The sequence below is a fragment of the Candoia aspera genome, chromosome 4 (genome assembly GCF_035149785.1).
Source record: "Candoia aspera isolate rCanAsp1 chromosome 4, rCanAsp1.hap2, whole genome shotgun sequence".
NCBI classification, from domain to species: Eukaryota; Metazoa; Chordata; class Lepidosauria; order Squamata; family Boidae; genus Candoia; species Candoia aspera.
Window position 1 is genome coordinate 118276299 of NC_086156.1, and position 20222 is coordinate 118296520.

Below are 20222 nucleotides of genomic sequence, written 5' to 3' on the forward strand. Positions count from 1 at the left end.
GACGGCGCGCCCGGTCAGTCAAGCGGGGGAGGCAGCCGGGCCAATGGGAGGGAAGCCGGTCGGGGAATCGGCGGGCCGCGGGCCAATCACAGGAGAGGGGCGGGACGGCGGACCGGAACCCGAGGACCAATGTCCGCCGGGCCGGTAGGCGGAGCCCCGGCGGCGGTTATAAGGAGGCGCGAGGCGGGCGGGGCCAGGACCTTTTCCACAGAATGTCTGCGAGTCAAGAGAGTCGGTGAGTGAGGGGGCTGCGCCGCCGCCGCTAGGCCGCCCGGCCCGGCCGCCCCCCCCGCCGCGCGGCCCCGTCCCGCCCGCGATCGCGCCCTCCGCGGTCCCGGCCCGCGCCCTCCCCACGTGGCCGCCCCGGCGGGCCGCGCTCCCCACGCAGGACTGGGCTCCCCCGGGCACGGCCGGCCTCCCCCGGCGGCGAGCGGGGCGGCGGGCGGCCTTCTCGGCGCCGATCGCGGCCGGCCGCGTCCCGCGGCCCTTCTGGAGCGGCCCCCGCCCCGACGCGCGGCGGCGCCCCCCCCCCCGCGGAGCAGCCATTTTGGGCCCGCGCGCACTTCGTCGCCGCAGGCCCCTCGAGCGCCCCCGCGGCGGGGCGCGGGCCCCGGAGGGCGGCGGCGCGGCCGGGCGGGCGGCGGGGCGCGGGGGGGGGGCGCGCTCCCCGCCGCGGGCGCGTCCGCGCTCCCGGCGCCCATTGTCCTGCCGCTCCGCATCCGGGAACTCGGGCGCGTGACGTCACGCGGCGGGGGCGGGGCCGGGCGCCCTTAAAAGGAGGCCGGAAAGGCCCGCGGGCGGGCGGGGCGCCGCGTGGGGGTCGCGCGCCGGCGCTGACCGAGCCCTCCGCCCTTGCAGCTCCCGAGACAATGGCCCGGACGGCATGGACCCCGACGGCGTCATCGAGGTGAGCCCGGGCGGGCGGCAGGGGGCGCCGCGGAGCGTGGCCGCCGAGCCCGTCGCGCGGAGCCCCGGCCGAGCTGGCTTTTCGCTCCTGGGAAGGGGTTGGGCTCCGAGTCTCCCCCCTGCTGGGGGAAGGGAGGGGAGGGGAGGGGCTCCCCTGGGAATGGGGGCGTTTTCCGGGGCTGACCCTGCCGCCCCCTCCCCGCAGAGTAACTGGAACGAGATCGTGGACAGCTTTGACGACATGAACTTGTCGGAGTCGCTCCTGCGAGGAATCTACGCCTACGGTTTTGAAAAACCTTCTGCCATCCAACAGCGAGCCATTCTCCCTTGCATCAAGGGTGAGGTTGGTCTAGAGAAGCCGGCCGGGAAGGGAACTGCTCCCGGGGGCCGACAGGCTATAAGCGGCCGTCTCCAGCCAGCTCGGGCACTGCTTAGGAACGGCAGATGTCAACCAGCGGTAGTCGGACATCTTGCTTGGAAAGAGAACGTATAGTGGGCTGCCTGCCAAAAAGGGAAAAGCATAAGAAACTGACTGGTTTTTGAGGATGCTGCAAGAAGCGGTAGTTAGTTAAGTGAATCCTAAAGAGAGCTTTAGGGAGCCACAAATTTTGTTTCTGCTCTGGGGGTCAAACTTAGCTCTCCTGTGTGAAGTTGCGGGTTCCGGTGGGCTGCCTGTGTCGCTCATTGTAATCAGCAAGCGCGCTGCAGGATTCTCAGCAGATGACGCGTCTGGGGCCCCTCCGGTCCCAGATCCTTCGTCCTTGGGCCTTTCTGCGTCCGCATGGGCGGCAGTAGGCTCGGTGGGGGGGGCTGTAGCGTGCCCGCCCCCCGCTGATGGGCAAAGAGGCACCTTTCTGCGCGGTTGCTGTCTTCCATCTATCGGATGCAAGCAGTCCCCGTTCATCCCAGTGCAGCGTTCTTCCCAGTGGCTGCTTGCTGGTTCGTGCTGGGGAAGCAACGAAAGAGAGCTCTTGGATGCTGCTTCCATCTTGAAAGGCAGGCGTTGTGGGTTCTTGGTTAATTCTCTCCTTTTCCTTTTCAGGGTATGATGTGATTGCCCAAGCCCAGTCTGGCACTGGGAAAACAGCCACATTTGCCATCTCCATCTTACAGCAAATTGAGCTGGACTTGAAAGCTACCCAGGCGCTGGTCCTGGCCCCAACAAGAGAGTTGGCTCAGCAGGTGGGTCTGTCTCTTCTCCTGGAAAAAGCACAGGATTGCTGTTGCGCAGGTTTCTTCATGCCTCTCCTGGTTTGGGGTGGTGTGGGCTGTGGTTTTCGTTTATACAGGTAGTCCTTGACTTATGACCACAATCAGGACCACAACTTCTATTGTTAAGCAAGGTGGTCATTAAATGAGTTGCATCCTACTTTTTTACCATGGTTATTAAGTGAATTACATGGTCTTTTAAGTAAATTTAGCTTCTCTTTTTTGAGTTTGCTTGTCGGAAGCCAGCTGGGAAGATCGCAAAAGGCGATGACGTGACCCCAGGACATTGCAACCTTTGTAAATACGTGGTGGCTGTCAGGTGCCAGAATTTTGATCACGTGAGCGTGGGGACGCTGTGGCAGTCACAAGTGCGATGAAGGTTGTAAGTCACTTTTTTTCAGCACAGTTGTGACTGAACAGCGTCTGGATGAACGGTGGTAGGTCGAGGACTGCCTGGAACAATCGTGCATGCTGTTTGTTTCTTCACAAAGGGTTCTCGTGTGCTTTTCCTTGAGCGTGGAAGCCCCTGTTGCATTAAGGCGTGCTTGTGCCACTGACTTGGCGACACTTCTCTGTCGAGTTGCACGCTAGTTGGTCGCAGCCGCACCAGTCCCTGCTCACTGGGCAGAGAAGCGCCTCTAACCGTGGTGGCTTCTCACATCTAGCAGGGAAAGAGCAACCGCTGCCCTTTTTCATCCCAGCGCAGCGTCTCTCCCGGTGGCTGCCTGCTGGTTCATGCTGGGGAAACAGGGGCGGGGCAGGAAAGGCAAGTCCTTGGCTGCGGGTTCCGCTGCAGCCGCTTCGCCGGGCCAGTGCCTGCTGCGGGGCGTGGGAAGGCTGCCTGCTGCTTGGGGCCCGGGTGACGCCTTCGTCTCCCCCGGACAGATCCAGAAGGTGGTGATGGCTCTCGGTGACTACATGGGGGCCTCCTGCCACGCCTGCATAGGAGGGACAAACGTCCGGGCTGAAGTTCAGAAGCTGCAAATGGAAGCTCCCCACATCATCGTGGGAACCCCCGGGCGCGTGTTTGACATGCTGAACAGAAGATACCTGTGTGAGTACATTTGGGCATCCGTTAGCTGCGCGGAGGGCCTGTGGTTATGTTTCCACAGCGGCCGCAGGCATCGGTCCCTCGGCCAGACAGAGCGGCGCGATTTCGGAGTCTCGCGTGGTTCTCTCTGGCTCTGCTGCGGCCGTTCACACGCCTTGCGAGGCACATGCAGCGCTTGGGTTCTCCTGTTCCTCTGGGGGGGGGCTCTGGGGCCCAGCCTGCCCCCTCCCCTGCTGCTGCTGCTGCTCCGTGATGATTGCCCCATGCGTGTCATCTGACCTCGTGCCCCGGTTTTCTCTCCCGGCCAGCGTTCTGCTGGGCAGGTGGAGGAATCCCGGGGATCAAGGGAAGTGATCATACCCGAATACGTCCCTGAGACCAGCAGTTTCGGCCTCCTCCTTTGCTGCGTCTGCTTGGCCTGCCAGAAACTGCTCGCCTGATTCTCTTTCATTCTGTAGCACCAAAGTTCATCAAGATGTTTGTGCTGGACGAAGCCGATGAGATGCTGAGCCGAGGCTTCAAGGATCAGATCTATGACATATTCCAGAAACTGAGTGGGAACACGCAGGTACAGGCGCAGTCGCGACCCAGGCGCTTCGGACAGGCTCCTTTGCGAGGCCAGATGGTCCCTGGAGCGTGGGCTCTGCATCCACCTGGGGCGGACCGGAGGAGGCGTTGAAGGAAGCGGAAGGCAGCGGGGGCTGCAGAGGGCGGGGAGGCGCTTGGCCCGCCTGAGCGTAGCACAGAACGGCTGCTTCGGGGAGAGCAGGGACAGAGCCAAAATTCTGGCCCTTCCAGGTGGTCCTCTTGTCTGCCACCATGCCGATGGACGTGCTGGAGGTGACCAAGAAATTCATGAGGGACCCAATCCGTATCCTAGTGAAGAAGGAAGAGCTGACTCTGGAGGGGATTCGGCAATTCTATATCAATGTGGAAAGGGAGGTGCGTGTGCAGCGTTTCCTGGTTGTGGTCTTGGGAGAGGTTGGGAGCCTCGCAGCAGCCAGGCTTGATGTCGGGAGCTTCTGACTGGATCTCGCTGGCTCTCTCCTCCTGCCACTGCCCAAAAGCAGTCTCAGTCGCTCTTCCCTTCTTGAATCCAGATGGCTGCACAGTCCTAGAACCCGGTTAGATTTCTCAAGGGCCAGCAGAAAGCTCAGAGTCCCCCAAGCCTTGGCTTGGTCCTGCAACGTTTCAGGAGAGGTGTTGGGAGCATCTCTGTTCCCCAGATACCAGTCTTAACCCTCTTCCTCCTCCTGCCTAAGGAATGGAAGCTGGACACCCTTTGCGATCTCTACGAGACCCTGACCATCACCCAGGCGGTCATTTTCATCAACACCCGGAGGAAGGTGGACTGGCTGACGGAGAAGATGCATGCCCGGGACTTCACCGTTTCAGCCATGGTGGGTAGGCCCTGCTTCTGGTTTGGGGGGGTTGATTCTGCCCACCTCGGGGGGGCGGGCGGCTTTCCCTGTTGGCTGTAGAAGCGGCCCAGTTGTTTCCTTCTGCATCCCGTGTGGATGGGGGGGCCGCCAGGCTGCCTCACAGGTAGCTTTGGCTTGGGAAGCCCGGCCTTTGGCAGTGCTGACGGGGAGCCCGCTCTCTCTCGGCCGCGCAGCACGGGGACATGGACCAGAAGGAGCGTGACGTCATCATGAGAGAGTTCCGCTCCGGCTCCAGCCGGGTCCTGATCACCACCGACTTGCTGGTAAGCACCCCGCCTTCGGGCCGAAGGGCTTTTCGGGGCTTTTCTGTGCTCCCCCAAGGGGATTCCCTCTCTGCCTGGTCAGTGCAGTGCCAGCGGCAGATCGTAGCTCCTTGGCACACAAACGGTTGAAGGGGCTGCTTGTCTCCACGGCGGGTACCCCCGAGGTCCCTGTCACTTTACAGCAGCTCACAGTCCATTCGCTCACTGGTCCTGGGGGTGGCGTTTCTGCTTCCACCTGAGCCTTCTCCCTCCTCGGCCACTGACCCAGCTGCTGATGTTGGGGCATCTGGCCTGGGGAGGGCCAGGGCTTCTGCTGAGTGCCGCCACCGCCGCCTTTTTCCCTCAGGCCCGTGGGATCGATGTCCAGCAGGTGTCCCTGGTCATCAACTACGATCTCCCCACCAACCGTGAGAACTACATCCATAGGTCAGTAGACACTCTCAAAGGCAGGGTTTCTCAAGCAGGGTTCCGTGGCACCGTGGGGTTCTACGAGAGGTCACTAGGGGTTCCCTGGGAGACCACAGTTTATTAAAAAGTTATTTTAAATTTGGGCAACTTCACATTAAAGAGGCAAGTTTTATTCTTCATTTTTAGTTTAGGGACACTGTTAATGCATATAGATAGGCCTACTGGTGAAACGAATGTAACAATTTTGTGACTTCCGGCCTGTCTTTGAGGCTGAACGTGCAGGGCTTCCCCGGGGCCTGGAAAATATTTCATGGGTCGAGAAAGGCTGCTGAAGGGGGTTGGTTGGGGGGTCTCTCCATTCAGAGTTCTCTCCACTTCTGCCTGCCTGCTCTCAATTCTGCGTGTGTTCCCCCCCCCCAGGATTGGCCGAGGGGGCCGTTTCGGGAGGAAAGGCGTTGCCATCAACATGGTGACAGAGGAAGACAAGCGCACTCTGCGTGACATCGAGACTTTCTACAACACCTCCATCGAGGAGATGCCCCTCAACGTGGCTGACCTCATCTGAGCTGCCGGGGGGGCACTGTGCCGCAACAGCCCCGCTTCCCCCCCACCCCGCAAAGTTAGGCACAGTATTCTCCCATTCCTGCCCTTTTCTATTTTTGGGTTTTTTGCCTTTTGAATAAATGTCACTTTTTTGGAGGCAGAATGAAATCTTTAGTGTTTACAGGCGCTTCTCTGTGTCTCGGTCTCCTCCGCCCCCCTTTGTGACTTCATTTTGTAGCTCGGTTGTCCACATATTACCTGTGTGCAGAAAAGAGGTATCCTTTCATGTGGGGATCAAGTGAGTAGATCACAGGAGCTAGGATTTCTGGCTGCTTCCTGCCCTGCCTTTCCCAGAAAATAATTTTGTAGTTTTCGAAATAAACCTTTCAGCAGAATCATGGTGCTAATGGGAAAAAAAAAAAAACTTGAGAATCTAAAACCTACCTCAAAAGGTCATGGTTTTTTTTCTCCCTGCCTAAAATTAAACAAATTGCCAACATGTTTTTCTCTTTATGGAATGAGATCTTCCCTGTCACATTTTTTAAAATAAAATTTAAAAAAAATAGAAAACTTTTCATATAGCAAAAAAAAAAATCTGTGTGCCACCTTTATCTTTCTTTTGTATAGCTATTATTTATTCAAAAGGAGAGTTACAGTGACCAAAATAAACGTGATCTTGAGAAAAGCGTGCTTTGAGTGAACTTTGTTTGGGGGCGGGGCAGTCCCTTCCCTGGCTGGCTCTTGAGCCGGCAGGAATGATTGGGGTTGAGAGCTGCCTTATGGCCGCTAGATAGTCCACTTGCATTTCTAGTGTAAGCGGCACAGCATTTATTGTTAGGGAGAAATGAGGCAAAGGGGCAAGAATTTACTTGGTGAGTACAAGAAAAGCCATTTAAGGTATGGTACTTTCAAAGGGTAAGAACGTTGGGGCAGGGGGGGATGCTGGTTTGTGACAACCGGTCCTTGGGCTATGCCAGTTGGTGTGCCTGCCTCTGGGGACGTTCTCAGCTCAATCCAACCCCATAAACAAGGCTTGCTTGCCAAAAAGTTCCTGCAGCCCCACCCTGGCCTTGAGCAAGACCAGGAGGAAGTGAGACGGGCTTCATTCGCAGGGTGCAGCCAAGAGTGAAGGGAGAAATGGCTGGCCCAGGCAGAATCTTCCCTTAACTGATTCAGGGCTCAAGTTCCCTTCGCCTTGGGGAGTCAAGTGGGGTCAGCTAGCATTTGCTGGAGTCCATGATGGTCCTTGCCATCTAGAAAAATGTTCCTCAACCTTGACAACTTGAAGTTGGGTGGACTTCAGCTCCCAAAGCTGGCTGGGGAATTCTGGGAGTTGAAGTCCACCCAACTTCAGGTTGCCAAGGTTGAGGAACACCAGTCTAAAACATTTCTCAATCTCTGCAAGATGGGTGAACTTCAACTCCCAGAACTGCCCAACCAGCATGTCTAGCCCTAGTTTCCAGCCACGGTGCCTCCCCTAAATCTTTTCTCTGGGCTCCTTCCATCCATCCTTGGAAGGCACGTCCTCAAGTCCCTGCATCATCATCCTCACTTTCCCCCGAAACCTTTCCCAGCCCACCCATGGCCTAGAAGGAGGGTGCCCAGAATTGCGCACACCGCTCCAGGCTGGGTCTCGGTAGTGCCAGGCCAAAGACGGCTGAAGCTTCACGTGACTCTGTGCCAGGGTCCGTACCAGAAAGGCTTGGCTGTTGGGTTTGAAAACAATCTCTGCGTTTGAACTCTGGTGAGGGCCGTATCGGTGCTGAAGTCCAGGCGATAGGAGTGTCTGCGGGCTTCCAAAGGCTGCCCCATTGCCACAGCCTTGGTGGAAGGGGAGAGGGAAGCCATTCCAAGGGTCACTCCCCAGCCCTTTAGGTGGGGTAGGTAGGAGAGGCCACCTCTCAGCTTCAGTTTTGTTTCCCAACTGAGCCTCCAAAGATCTGCTGAAGGGCGAACGCCTTCACACAGCCCACTCCTGTCAAATCTCATTGCACAACCGGTGAGACTCGGTCAGGAACCTGAGGTGAGTCACCTGGTAGCTGAAGCAGGGGGAAGCAGAGCCCCTTTTCTTCGGCGGCTCAGTTTATTCTGCAAGCCCAGAAAAGGGCACATGCTTGGTTAGCAAGGCAGCCAGGCCTGAGGGGTGCATGCAGGTGGGGAGGGGGGGGTCCAAGTTCATCCTCTGCTGATGCAGGGTGGGGGGAACCAGCCTTCTGTCCCTGTAACATCGAGCCCTTGTGGGTGTCCCAGCCCACGCTTCTTTCCTCTGGAGGCCTGTTGGGCTCCCTCAAGACCCCGGGGGTCACCTTGTGTCAGAATTCCCTGAACGGAGACATCTGCAGGGCACGTTGGATGCGGGCGGATATCTGGCCTGGCCCTCCACCTGCTTCTGCAGAGGAGGCACATCTGTCTCATCATGAGAGTCAGACCTCTGTCTGGGAATGAGGAACGGAAACTGCTGATTTCCAAGGCGGAAGCCTCCATGAACAAGACTCGGGTTCCCCCTTCGCTGCCTCTCCAATGGCAGCCACAGCACTTCCCGGTGCCCAGGACGTGGCAGCCTCCTCCCTTTGCCCACTGAGCTGGCACCCTCCACCAACTGCACCAATGCTGGGAGGCAGAGTTGGGCCAATACAGGGGTGCCCCCAAGGAAAGTGGCTTTGGGGGGGAGGAACCAGGTAGGCGGCTGCGGGCAGGACACAGGACAGAGAGGACCCCATGCCTGGTTGACCTCCAAAGGTGGGAGCTTCCTAACTCAGGGATCCGGCTTTGTGCCCAACAACCGCTGAGGGGGGGTGGACTGGCAAGAGCCGTGCTGAGGCCCGGTGGCTGGAAGCTGTGGCCACTTTACACGCCTGGGAGCGAGATCGGTGGCCTGGCCCCATCCCAGCCTTTGCCGGTCTGCAGGCACATGATCTCAAGGCCGCAGCTGGTCCATAAACTGTCTGAAGCAGTTGCCGGACAGCCTTGTCCGCCCCATAGCAAGACAGAAGACAGGAACCAGCTGCTCTGGGTTTCTGCGTTGGGCAATTCGGCGCCCCAACTGACTCACCCTTTGTCAAGGCAGCAAGTCTCATTTCCTTCCCTTTATTCAAAACCTCCAGACCACGCGGGGAAGGGCCCCAGAGTCTTGTGAGTCCCAGCCTAGCACAGGAGACGTTCCCAGCCTGCGGAGGGAGGGGAAGATGCAGCTCCCCAAGATCTCTGTGGGGCCCATCCTGTGGCTCGCCAGCTGGTGCCTCCTTGCTGCAGGTTGGTGGGCTCTGTGAAACAGGGAGGGGGGTGTTGGTCCTGGAGCTGCTGGCGAAGGGGGGCAACGGGGGCTTCCTTTGGTTGCGCTGGGGGGCTTTTCTGGCAGGGACTCTCCTGCATGGCTAGCTGCAGTCCCAGCCTTCTCCCCGAGAGGAGCAAATCCCATCCCCCAAATAGCTGAATGGATTTTAAGTGGGAGGTATAACCCAGAAGAGTCTCAGGAAGCATCGATGGCGAGCTTGGCTGGGGCAGAAAGAGGGGCTTGGGCCAGCTCTGCACACTGATGCCGCCTCCGTGGGCCACCATGGCTTCCCAGGGCCACTGACCAGCTCCTTCGGCCACTCTCTTCCAGGTCACCTTCCAGTGCAGGAAGAACTCTGGCAGCCCTGCTCACAGCAGTCGGGCTCCACAAATTGCCCCCACCCCACAAAATCAGTCACGTTGGTGCCCTCATTCACCAAAACCCCCCGCCCAACCCCCCACCCCACCACCCACCCCCAAAAGCACACCACAACCCACCACCACCACCACCACCGCACCACCACCACGCTGCCCACCAACCAGACCGTGACGTCCCACCACCCCACGGACCCCACCCAACGACACACCACCACACGTGAGAAGCACACCACGACCCAGCACCACCACGCCACCACCACGGCCCCGGCCAACCGCACCACCCACGCCACCACGGCTCCCAGCAACCAGACTGTGACGTCCCACCACCCCACCACCCACCACCACACCATTGCCCCACAACCAACGGAGCGGCCGGTTGTGCTCGTGGGAAATTACATTGTCAGGAAAGGATCCACCGTCTGTCTGCGGGCAGAAATGGGGCTGCAGCTGCAGGTGCGCTACGCAGGCAAAGCGAAGCAGGAAGTAAGTGTGGGGCTCCCTGGGATGGGAGGGGGTGTGCTAGATATGGGAGGCAGGCTGGGGAGCCAGCTTCAAAGAGGACCCCCAGATCCCAAGAAATGGCACTGAAATCAACTTTTCTGAGAACAAGATCCCAGAAGAACCTCTGTGTCAGTGTTTCTCAACCTTGGCAACTTGAAGACGGGCGGACTTCAACTCCCAGAATTCCCCAGCCAGCTTTGCTGGGAGTTGGAGTCCACCCATCTTCAGGTTGAAAAACACTGGTCTGGAAGCTTGGTTCCTCTTTCTTTCTGGAGGGGCCTAAGAAGCCCCCTAAACGTGCCTCATTTACAGATCTGCAACTGACCCCCCCAGACCGCTGCGTTGCTCCCTTTGATGGGCGACTGATTGTGGAAGGGGTTTCCCCCCTTCGAATCTGCCCGGTTACTGGCTGGCACAGTTCTGTTCTTGTAGTGTTGGCCATGCGTAATTCAAAAGCAGTGCGGGCAGACTCTGGCTCTTTAAAGAGGGCACAGATGTGGCGCTGCCGGGTGGAATGGGGAAGCACGGCAGCCAAGCTGCCTCTGAGGAAACGTCGGACCTAAGATGGTGGGGGGAGTGCATGCCAGCTGGCAGGGCCTGGCAGTGCCTTCGCCTCCCTTCTCTCCTTCTTTCTCCAGCTCTGGGGAGCCTTTCCTGTGCAGCCCAACCGCACCCACATCTCCGGGACATGTACTAACAAGACAGCCATGCTGGAACTGCGTTTCCCAGAAGGCTCCATTCTCTTCGTTTTCAAAAAGGTGTGCAAGGGGGGCGATGGGAAAGAGGGGTGTGTGGCTGGGGGATGGGAAGGGGCCTCTTGGCAAGCGCTTTCAGCATCCCCAGCAGAGGTTGAGGTGGCCAGGAAGTTCCCATGTGAGCGAGTGGTCAGGGCTGCGGAGGGGCCACGGTCCTGCAGAAGGACAGCGCAGACCCAGAAAGTCCCCAGTGAGCAGCTGGTGGGATCAGGGGAACCTGCCTCTCTCATTCCATCGCTGGGGGGCAACTCTCCCAGAAAGCCTCAGGAGCTTTCTCCCATGGCTGGTGGAACTCGGAGGTAGACTGGCTTTGACCTGGAGGCTCTGCACACCCACCAAGGTTAAGAGGGCCTGATTTGAAGCAGGGCAGGGCCACGTCCCGTAATTAGTTGGGGGAAGCTGATGAGCGCCACAAGAAGATGCTATTCAACAGGGTTATTCATTTATTAATTTCACTTCTCCTAACATTCTGCCAATTAGTTTTCCTGGGAGACAAGTATCACAGGAAAAGGACCAAACTAGGCCACTCTTTTCCTTTAAAATGTAATTTGCCTGCAATATTCTCAGACCGGCTGCCTGGCCCAGCCTCCCTTGCCGCACAGGGTTTTTTTTCCTAGAGAAGCAGAAATGGAGGGGTGAGTGAAGCACAGCCAAACACAGCCCCTTCCTCCCTCTGCCCATGACTCAGCAGGCCATTCCCAGCCAGAGGCCCCCACCCCCGCCCAAGCCAGACTCTGCCCTTGGTCGAGCCACAGTGTGCTGAATCACCGGCTCTGGCTGGAGGCTGCCCTGGGTCAGCTAAGCCGGCTCAGCAGCAGCAGCAGCACATGACCACGCTGGCATGGAGGGGCCGTGGCCGCATTCGCACAACCAGCTCTGCTCGGCTCATTCAAACCTTCAGTAGCCTGCTGGCAGCTCAAGGCCCAAGGCTCACTGAGGGCTGAGTCAAGAGGAAAATGGGCCAGGTGGTGGAGTGGACTCCGCTGGTGTGGGCACTGCAGGTGCCAGCCGCCCATCCCACCCCAGCCAGGACGGGTCCGGCCCACCCCTTCACGTGGCTCTGCCCATTCTCCCATCCTGCTGGGCTCTTGCCTTGAGAAGTGGGCTTGGCAGAACCCAGATGAGGAGAGCAGAGCCAGCAGCGACGCCCAACCAGCTGGGGAATTCTGGGAGTTGAAGTCCCCACATCTGAAAGCTGCCAAGCTTGAGAAACACTGCTCTAGATCCCAAAGGGGGCAGAACAGGAGAGTCAGTCGTGCTGTCCTGTTTCCCAAAAAGCAAACCCGGGTTTCTCTTTCTCAGGATGAAACCAAAAACACAGCTTACCTGGGTCAGGTGCAGGCAAATCTGACGTACCAGTTCCCCCAGGCTACAGGTAAGCCTCTTTGGGGGGAGGGGCAGCCATAATCGGTTACGGGACGGAGTTCCTTTGCCCCAGGGCAGCATGGGCCGACTGCTGCCCCACAGCTCCGAGAGGGACAGAGGGGGGCATTAGGCGGGCACATCTCCTGCACAAAGGGGTGGCCTGCGGGTTTTCCGGGGGCATGTTCTGCTTGCAGCGTCACATTATGCTGTAGGGCGCTGCCACGCCTGGACCACCTGCAAGCCCCAATGGCACCGGGGTCTTTGCACCGGAGTTGCCAGGCGCGGCTCCGTCCCCCTCCTGTAGTGCCATCCAGCCAAAGCCACGTTCTCAGACTTGCAGAGCACCCACCTCGGCCTCCCTCAGTTGGCACCAAAACCCAGGGATCCCATCCACAGCCAGCCCACGCTTTCTGACGTCCACAGGGCTTCATCTTCAGAGTACACAGTACTGTGCCAGTGAGGGGCAGGGAAAGGGCAGCATTTGTTTATTTTGGTCCAGCCCCGGACCCTTTTGGGGGGCAGCCGCTGGGGCTTCAGCTGAATGGGACGCTTGGCCTGCACAGGCGCTCGGGTGCGAAAGGGTTCGGCAGGCATGGGAATCACGCACAGGCTCCTTGGGAACAGTCCCATTCGAGCAACAACCCTACGAGGTAGAGAAGGCTGCAGGAGAGACCGGCCTGGGTCCCAAGGGAGATGCAGACCACCCAGACAGCCTAAAGCAGCCCCTCCTTCCCCTAACCCCACTTCCCGCTGCCAACGACCCAGATGCCGGTGGGCAGGCTGACCCCCGCTTGTCTCCCCAGAGAGGTTCTTCAGTGCCAATAACGCCTCCCTCCGGGAGTTTGCGGCCCCCCTGGGGAAATCCTACCAGTGCCGCAACCGCAGTGTGGCCCTCAGCGGGAGCTTCCGCCTGAATGCCCTGCAACAGCGTGTCCAGGCCTTCCAGCTGCGAGGGGAAAAGTTTGGGGAAGGTAAGATCCCACTTCCTCTCTGGCGGGAGGGGTCCGCAGCAGCAGCAGCCCTCCCTCCGTCTCCACTTTGGGCCACTTTCCGCCTTGCTCTCCCCTCAGCAATTCCTGACTTTCCTGGGCTTGCAACAGCCTGCCTGAAAACCAGTCCCATGGGGGAGACAAGAAGCCCCCCACCCATTGTTACCCCTCACTTTCCCTTCCACACTTAACTGGGTCCCCTGAGTCTCCTGGCCCCCTTTTCCTCCATGACCCGCAAGCAGGAGCTGAGGGGGAAAGGGCCCCTCCTCCTGCCTGCATCTCCCCACACCCTCTCTCGTTCTGGGCCTTTCAGCGGAGGTCTGTCCCGAGCAGAGCAAGTCCATCGTCCTGCCCATCGTCATAGGAGTGGTCCTTTGCCTTCTCATCCTGATTGTCTTGGTGGCTTTCGCCGTGGGACGGTGGCGAGCCCACACGGGCTACCAGTCCCTGTGAGAACCCTCGGCACGCACTCCATCGAGCTGCAGCTGGACTGGCGGACCAGGAACTGGGCTCGGGGCTCCCTGGCCTCCTGCGAGAGCTGCCAAAGGACAGAAACGCAAAGACGGGATCCCCTCGATTACTGCTCCTCCCCCGGCTGCTTACCCTGCTCTTCCTTGGACTGCGATTCGCACACAGCACCTTCCGGGGATCCCAGCTTTTAAAAAATCCGTCTTGCTGGGGGGGGAGGGGGGAGAGGCGGGATGTTAAATAAGTACAGATACTAATATTTTCAGATCTGGCCAAGAAGGGGAAAAGGAAAGGGCACATGATGCGTGAGGCTCTGGCTGGGTGGAGAGGGATGTCAACATGCAGGAAGTTTTTCCCCCCAAGGAGGAACAAGCAGCGGCAACAGAACTCCGACTTCTGCAACTGCGAGGGGCTGGCCGAGCCGAGGCTGCCTCCCAGCCTTTAGACAGCCAATCTACAGATGCTTTGAACTCAGTGTAAACCAACTGCAGCTTTCTCCAGAGTAAACAAACACCACAGTTTGGGGAGAGGTTTTGCTTTGACCGTGGAAACGGGATCTGGGGCTTCCCACTCCGTGCCCAGCAAATTGCATCACCAGCTAATTTCCCATTAAAGGTCTTGAAATGCCACGATGCTGTGTCTTTGGGGCCCCTTATGGAGCGCCTTCCTCTCTTGGCTTCTGTGAATCTCCCCAGGCAGGAGAAGGCAGGTCCTTCCTGCCTGGTCCCTTTGCAAGAGAGCCACACTCTCTTAAGCAAAGCCACCTAAACGGCTTATAGTTTTACCCACCCTCGGATCAAAACATGCTTGCCTAAAATGAAAAGAGCAACATTCAACACCAGATGTTTCGACCGAGGATCTCCTATGGGCATTTGAGGCACCGGGATGAAGAAGGCTGAGCCCGAGGCACCCCGAGTCCCACTCCTGGGTCCTGGCTCTCTTCTTTAAGGGTGCGTCTGTTGAGTGAAGCTCAGCTGACGGATTTCAGGCTCTAGGAGAACGCATGGGAGGTCCTGCATGCTCGGACACCGCTGACGCTTGCACCTTCCTGGAGCTTTCTCAGCATCCTGTGTCAGCCTCTCGAACGGGGCGCTTCACGATTCACAGAGCAGCAGGTGAATAAGCGCACTTGACCTCATTATCAGCAAGGAGAACAGCTGGTTACCGGGGTTAGGACTGGTCACTGGCAGAAAGCATGAGCACTTCAGATATTTCGCTCCCTCTCCCACTCCCTCCACTGGGGAGGGAAGCTGTCCTGAACGCCAGCCACAAGGCCCCCGGTTGCAAAGTGCTCGTGGGGAGGGGGCACCTGGGAATCAGAGGGACCCGGGTGGCCCCTTCCTGTCCCCCCCGAGACCCCTTCCCCTGGGCCCTGCCTGCCTCCCCCACGCACGTTCCTGAGCATGGTGGCCAAGAAGAATGGGTTCAGGGCCCGTTTTCCTTTTCTTTTAGTAGCGAAGCCGGCTCCTGAACCCAGCACCCCCGAGTCCCTTGAGTTCCTCTTTCCTGCTCACTCCCTGCGACCATCCCTCCCTGCAAGATGTGCCCGGACTGGTTCTGCTTTGCAAACCACATCCAGGTGGTGAAGGGAAGCGTTTCTATGGCTTCCTGTCTCCCCAGACCGAGCTTGATCCTGAAAGGAACAAAACAGACTAGGGGGTCGGGGGGCAGCCCTCTGCTTGCAACAGAAAAGACGGCCACGTCCTGGGGGGAAAAAACATTCCTGAAGATTTATTGAAGGCTGATCTTCCCCCACGGCCCCTTCCCTCCCAGATGATAAAACTCCAAGGCCCCCTTTCAAGGGGCACGGGGTCCTTCTTTCCTCACCCTCCATTCATGTTCCCCTCTTCTGGATTCTTCAGTTTTTAGTAGCGGTGGGGGCCAGGCCAGCCACAGAGGAGAGAAAATGCCTATCCATATCTCCACTGGACCCCTATACTTCGCTCCCACCATGGGAAATGCTCCCCTGGCAGGATGCCATGCTGCCCGTCAGCCCCTCAGGGCCCGCGCCAGGGCATCTCGGATCTCTGCTGCGTCCACGCCTTCCTCCTCGCCACCCTCAAATGGCTGCTCCTCCCGGGGCTCGGCCTCGTTCTCCATCCAGCACGACTGAAAGACGTCCCCGCGGGTCTCACAGACGTTGTGCAGGGTACAGCAGGCTGCGATGAGGGTGGGCAAGAAGGAAACGTCTGTGTCGTTGCGCTTGGTGAGGCAGCGCCAACGTCCACGCAGCCGCCCGAAGGCCACCCCCAGCACTGTCCGGGCGGCATCGGCGTACTCGTTGAAGCGTTGCTGGGCGGGAGTCAGAGCCACTGCCCTGTAGGGCCGCATGAGCCAAGGGAGGAACGGGTACGAACAGCTGCCCAGCAAATAGACGGGCACCTGCACCCCGCCAACAACTTGGGACCCTCCGGGGAAGAGCTCGCCGCCCTGGGCTCGCTGGTAAAGCTCCGATGCGTACAGCACTTGGGTATCAGTCACTCGTCCCGGGCACCCGACGTTAATATCCCAGAAGCAGCCACGGGAGTCCACAGCAGCCTGAACCACCACCGAGTGCCAGCCACGGTGGTTATAGTAGCCCGCGGCGTTTTCGTTGGGGGCACGGATTGGGACGTGGAGGGACCCGAGCACCCCGGCCAGCTGGGGCAAGGGGAATCCGTTGCCGGAAGCCACCTCCGCGGGGTCGGGGGGGCGCACGTACAGCTGGGTGAGGATGCCCACCACGGCCTCACAGACATCGCGCAGGATCTTGCAGACCGTGGAGCGGGACACGCCGAAGAGCTGCTCCACCGCCCTGTACTCGGTGCAAGCGCCCAGGCGCCAGAGCGTCATGGCGAGGCGGACGTCGGCCGGGATGGCCCGGCGCATGTTGGTGTCCCGGCGCTGAATGGCGTTGCGCAGATGCGCGCAGAGGTAGTCGAAGGTGCTGGGCGACACGCGGAAGTTCTCGACCCACTCCCACGCGCTGAAGGCCTTGACGCGCACGATCTCCCAGAAGGCCGAGCTCCGGGCTTTGCTCCACAGCCGGCGTTCCCGCAGCAGCCGGGGCAGAGCGCCTCCTCCTGGGCTGCCCCCGCTGCCCCCTGGGCAAAGGCCAGGCGGGCCAGGCGTGCGGGCCAGCAGGCGGCAGAGCCACAGCAGCGCGAAGCGCTGGCGTGAGCGAGCCTGGGCCCGGCGGTGGCGTGCTGCCCGGCGCCGGTGGGCTGCCTCACACAGGCGACGGCCCCGCTGCAGCCGTAGGGCGTGGAGCAGGCACAGCGCCACTGTGCCGCGGCTCAGGGCCGGCAGCAGCTGGGCGCCCGCGGCCTCCTGCCCGGGGCTGGCCGGGGGGCAAGATGGCCGCTGAGGAGTGGCAGCCATTTTGGCCCTTGACCAAGCCGGGCCGGGGAGGCCGGGGGGGGCGCACGTGGCGAGCCAGAGAGACGCGGAGCGCGTGCGCGGCGAGCCAGTGCGGTCCAAACGGCGCCGCGGCCACGCGCGCGCGCGCCGGAGCCCACGCAGAGGCCCACAGCGCGCAGGCGCGGAGCTAAACGGCGCGTCCCACTCCGGGCGAGAGGCGCGTGCGCGCAACGGGCAGCAGCCGGACTGCGAGCATGCGCAACGGGCCTGCACCCTCTTCGGGCGCTTGAGCGCCTGACCGGCGCGTTGGCGTGATGGAAGCGGAAGTCTGGCCCGCCCTGCCTCCCTCCTCGAAATGGCGGTGTCGGCGCTGAAGGCGCTCTTTGTCCCGCACGTGCTCCCGGAGCGCTGCTACGACGAGCTCTTCCTAAACTTCAACCTCTTGCACGGTGAGTTGGGCCCGCCCCAGCCCCACGGAGGCCGCGGCGCCCCGTCGTCGTGGCAACGCGCACTGGGCGGAAGTGGCCGGACGGCGGCGGCGGCGGCGGCCATCTTGGGGAAGGGCAGCGGCGCGGCTTCCCCGGCGGAGGGGAGAGCGCAGCCGCCATGCTGGGAGAGGGCGGAAGGCGCCGCTCTCGCTCGGAGGGTCGCGCGAACGGCTGCGGGGTCGGGCGCAGAGCGGCGCTGCCCCCGCAGCAGGGCTTCGACAGGCGCGCGCGGGCGGAGCACCCCCCCGGCGGGCCGCGACGGGGACCCTCCGAGGGAGCCCCTCGGGCTGCCCGGGCGGCGGCGGCGGCCGGGGGGAGGCCGCCTCGACCCGCTCTCCGCTCTCCCTCCCTCCCCTGCAGCGCCGTGCCTCAAGATCCTCCTCAGCAAAGGGCTCGGATTCGGCGTGGTGGCCGGCTCGCTCCTGGGTAGGAGCCCCGCGGGGCCCGGCGGAGGGGGAGGGGCGGGCGGGGCGCGGCTCGGGGCGGCTGCCGGGGGCGCCTCCCCGCCCTCGGCAGCCGGAGCTCTGCAGCCTCATCCCTCCAGGGCGGCGGAAGCGGGCAGAGGCTGGCCTTTCTGCGGGGTGGAGCTGCTGCTGGCCCTTTACCGCGAGGAGGGAGGAACGAGGCCCGCGTGTGATCTCGCCCTCCCCCGGCGCGGCCCCTCTGGACCGGAGGGCTGGGCTTGCTCTCCGGCTTCCTGCCTTCCTAAAGCGCCAGCGATGCCCTCGAGTGGGGGCGCAGCAGAGGAGCCCATGCGGTGCCCAGAGACGTGGCGGGCTCGGGCTCGGGCGACACGCGGGGCCTCGGGGAAGCTCCCACGGCGCCCTGAAGCGCTGTGCCAGCCGCCTCCCTCAGCCTGACTCGTCTCTCTCCCTCCCTGCAGTGAAGTTGCCCCAGATCCTCAAGATCCTGGGGGCCAAGAGCGCTGAGGGCCTGAGCTTCAACTCCATCCTGCTGGAGCTCCTGGCCATCAGCGGCAGCATGGCCTACAGCATCTCCCGCAGCTTCCCATTCAGGTAGAGCAGCTTCCGAGGTGGCTGGGGGGTGGGCCGGGGCTGGGCCGGGGCTGGGAGGTTCCCACTGAGCCGCCCTCGTGGCCTTCTGGGGCGCTGCCGTTTCTCGCCTCTGCTCCGGTTCTTCTTCTGGCTGCAGAGAATGCTTGCGCCGTCCTCCCCAAAGGTCCTCTTGGCCAGATGTGGTTCTGCCGAAGGAGCAGGTTGAACTACCACTTCCGAGCAGGCCAAGTATCTGCCCCCCCCCCCCGCGTCTCGGTCTGTTCTGTGGAAACCTAGTTCTTTGGCTGCCATAGAGATGAGGATGGTGACCACTGAGGTGACCATCCTCATCTGCGGAGCAGGGAACCAGAAGTCTTTCTGTTGCTGCTGAGCTGTAGCCCCCCCCCCCGTGCCTCCCCCTTGGCCTTGCTGCCTGGGGCCACTGGGAAGTGTAGTTCAACAGCATCTGGAGGGCTTCTGAGCGTTAGTCTACACCCCCAGGTTTGAAGGTGCAAATAAACCTGAAGGCAAGCTTTGGGCAGGCAGACCTCGCCCCGCCCCAAGGCTGGGAGCAGGTGGGGGAGGGCAGCAGGGGACCCCTTGCAGCCGAGACTTCCAAGTGCTGTGAATGTCTTGTCTGTGACAAGAGACCCTACCCCCTGCCCTTTCCTCCCTCACAGCGCCTGGGGAGAGGCACTCTTCGTAATGATTCAAACCGTGTCTATCGGGTTCCTGGTGCAGCATTTTGGGGGTCACACCAAGCGTGGTAAGTCAGGAAGTGGTGCTGAGTGTCCATTCCTAGCCGGGAGGGGGCGGGGTTGCAGGCATGGATGCGCCCCTGCAGGAGGGCTGGAGCTGAGCATGCTGCGGCGAGTATGTCCATCCTGTGAGGAAGCCGAGGCCTGAGTGGCTCATTGCAATGAAAAGCAGTTTAAAGCTGTTTGTAATAAAGAAGGACAATGAGCAGGAGGCAAGCGGAGACATCCCTCTTCAAAGCCTTAAGTTGATTTTCTGCTCAAGAGCTTTAGGGCCCTGCTGCACTTTGTGATGGTTACATAAATTTTATTTATTTTATTTCTATCCCAGCATGGGGCCTCCCCGTGAGGAAGGCAATGGCAAAGCACCCCACTATAGCCTGCCAAGAAAACGTCCTGAAAGTGGCACCCCCCCAAAGGGTCAGACATGACTTGGTGCTTGCACAGGGGACATTTCACCTCTCCTTTCATTTTCTATCCCTTTATTATTTTTATAAATAACTCAAGGCGGCAAACACACCTAACTATCCTTCCTCCTCCTCCTCTCCCCACAACGACCACCCTGTGAAGTGGGCTGGGCTCAGAGGCCCAAGGTCACCCAGCCGCTTTCGGGACTAGCACTCTCCGCTGCCTGGTCCCAGGCCTGTTGCCTTAACTGCTCCACCCAACTGGCTCTTTTCAGGGTGCTGACCTCGGAAAACACATCTGAGGCCCGGCCGCCCCACATCCCTGCGAAGGGGAGCTCTGGCCAGAGGGGGAAGCGGCTGCCTGTGCCTGTCGTGCCCCCTGGTGTCCAAGCAAGGGGCCTGTGCCAGCAGGGCAGCAGGAAATGACCGGTGGGCCCAACAGGGCCCGGTTGTGGGGCCAGAGCATGATGTGACCCCCTCCCCTCTCCGTGCAGGCCTGGCCTTCCTCCTGACCTACTTCAGCCTCCTCTCTCTCCTCCTCTCTCCGCTCACCCCGGCAGTAGTTGTGACGGCCCTGCAGGCATCCAACATGCCCGCCGTCGTCGTCAGCAGGGTGAGCAGGGGCGCCCGTGGGACAAGGGAAGGACTTCTGGGAAGCCGGCAGAGTGGGCGGCAGGCAGCCTCTTG

At 60.6% G+C, this 20222-nt stretch overlaps 3 protein-coding genes and 1 non-coding gene across 5 annotated transcripts in view; all 4 read left to right on the forward strand.

Annotated features, from left to right (window-relative positions):
- Nucleotides 1-135: 135 nt before the first annotated feature.
- On the forward strand, nucleotides 136-6507 carry EIF4A1 (eukaryotic translation initiation factor 4A1). The gene is made up of 11 exons (XM_063301734.1): nucleotides 136-235; nucleotides 859-907; nucleotides 1112-1244; nucleotides 1949-2088; nucleotides 3001-3169; nucleotides 3625-3734; nucleotides 3965-4108; nucleotides 4429-4566; nucleotides 4782-4871; nucleotides 5218-5297; nucleotides 5700-6507. Exons 1-11 carry the CDS (start codon nucleotides 213-215, stop codon nucleotides 5842-5844), a joined length of 1221 nt encoding a protein of 406 aa, XP_063157804.1. The 5' UTR covers nucleotides 136-212; the 3' UTR covers nucleotides 5845-6507.
- On the forward strand, nucleotides 3411-3546 carry LOC134498144 (small nucleolar RNA SNORD10). The gene has a single exon (XR_010068010.1). It is a non-coding gene; the product is annotated as a small nucleolar RNA SNORD10 (small nucleolar RNA).
- A 1221-nt stretch (nucleotides 6508-7728) lies between the features above and the next one.
- CD68 (CD68 molecule) lies at nucleotides 7729-14180 on the forward strand. The gene is made up of 7 exons (XM_063301744.1): nucleotides 7729-7845; nucleotides 8927-9074; nucleotides 9427-9956; nucleotides 10613-10732; nucleotides 12032-12104; nucleotides 12898-13065; nucleotides 13397-14180. The coding sequence occupies exons 2-7, from the start codon at nucleotides 9008-9010 to the stop codon at nucleotides 13534-13536; spliced, it is 1098 nt and encodes a 365-aa protein (XP_063157814.1). The 5' UTR covers nucleotides 7729-7845; nucleotides 8927-9007; the 3' UTR covers nucleotides 13537-14180.
- A 3015-nt stretch (nucleotides 14181-17195) lies between these two features.
- Nucleotides 17196-20222, forward strand: part of MPDU1 (mannose-P-dolichol utilization defect 1) — a 64109-nt gene continuing 61082 nt past the window's right edge. Inside the window, exons 1-5 of one of the 2 annotated variants that reach the window (XM_063301742.1) lie at nucleotides 17196-17339; nucleotides 17739-17804; nucleotides 18262-18394; nucleotides 19054-19139; nucleotides 20030-20148. In XM_063301742.1, coding sequence (XP_063157812.1) covers nucleotides 17246-17339; nucleotides 17739-17804; nucleotides 18262-18394; nucleotides 19054-19139; nucleotides 20030-20148 — 498 coding nt within the window. In that variant the 5' untranslated portion in view covers nucleotides 17196-17245. The remainder of the gene's footprint in view (nucleotides 17340-17738; nucleotides 17805-18261; nucleotides 18395-19053; nucleotides 19140-20029; nucleotides 20149-20222) is intronic. The other variant, XM_063301743.1, reaches the window with a different exon arrangement.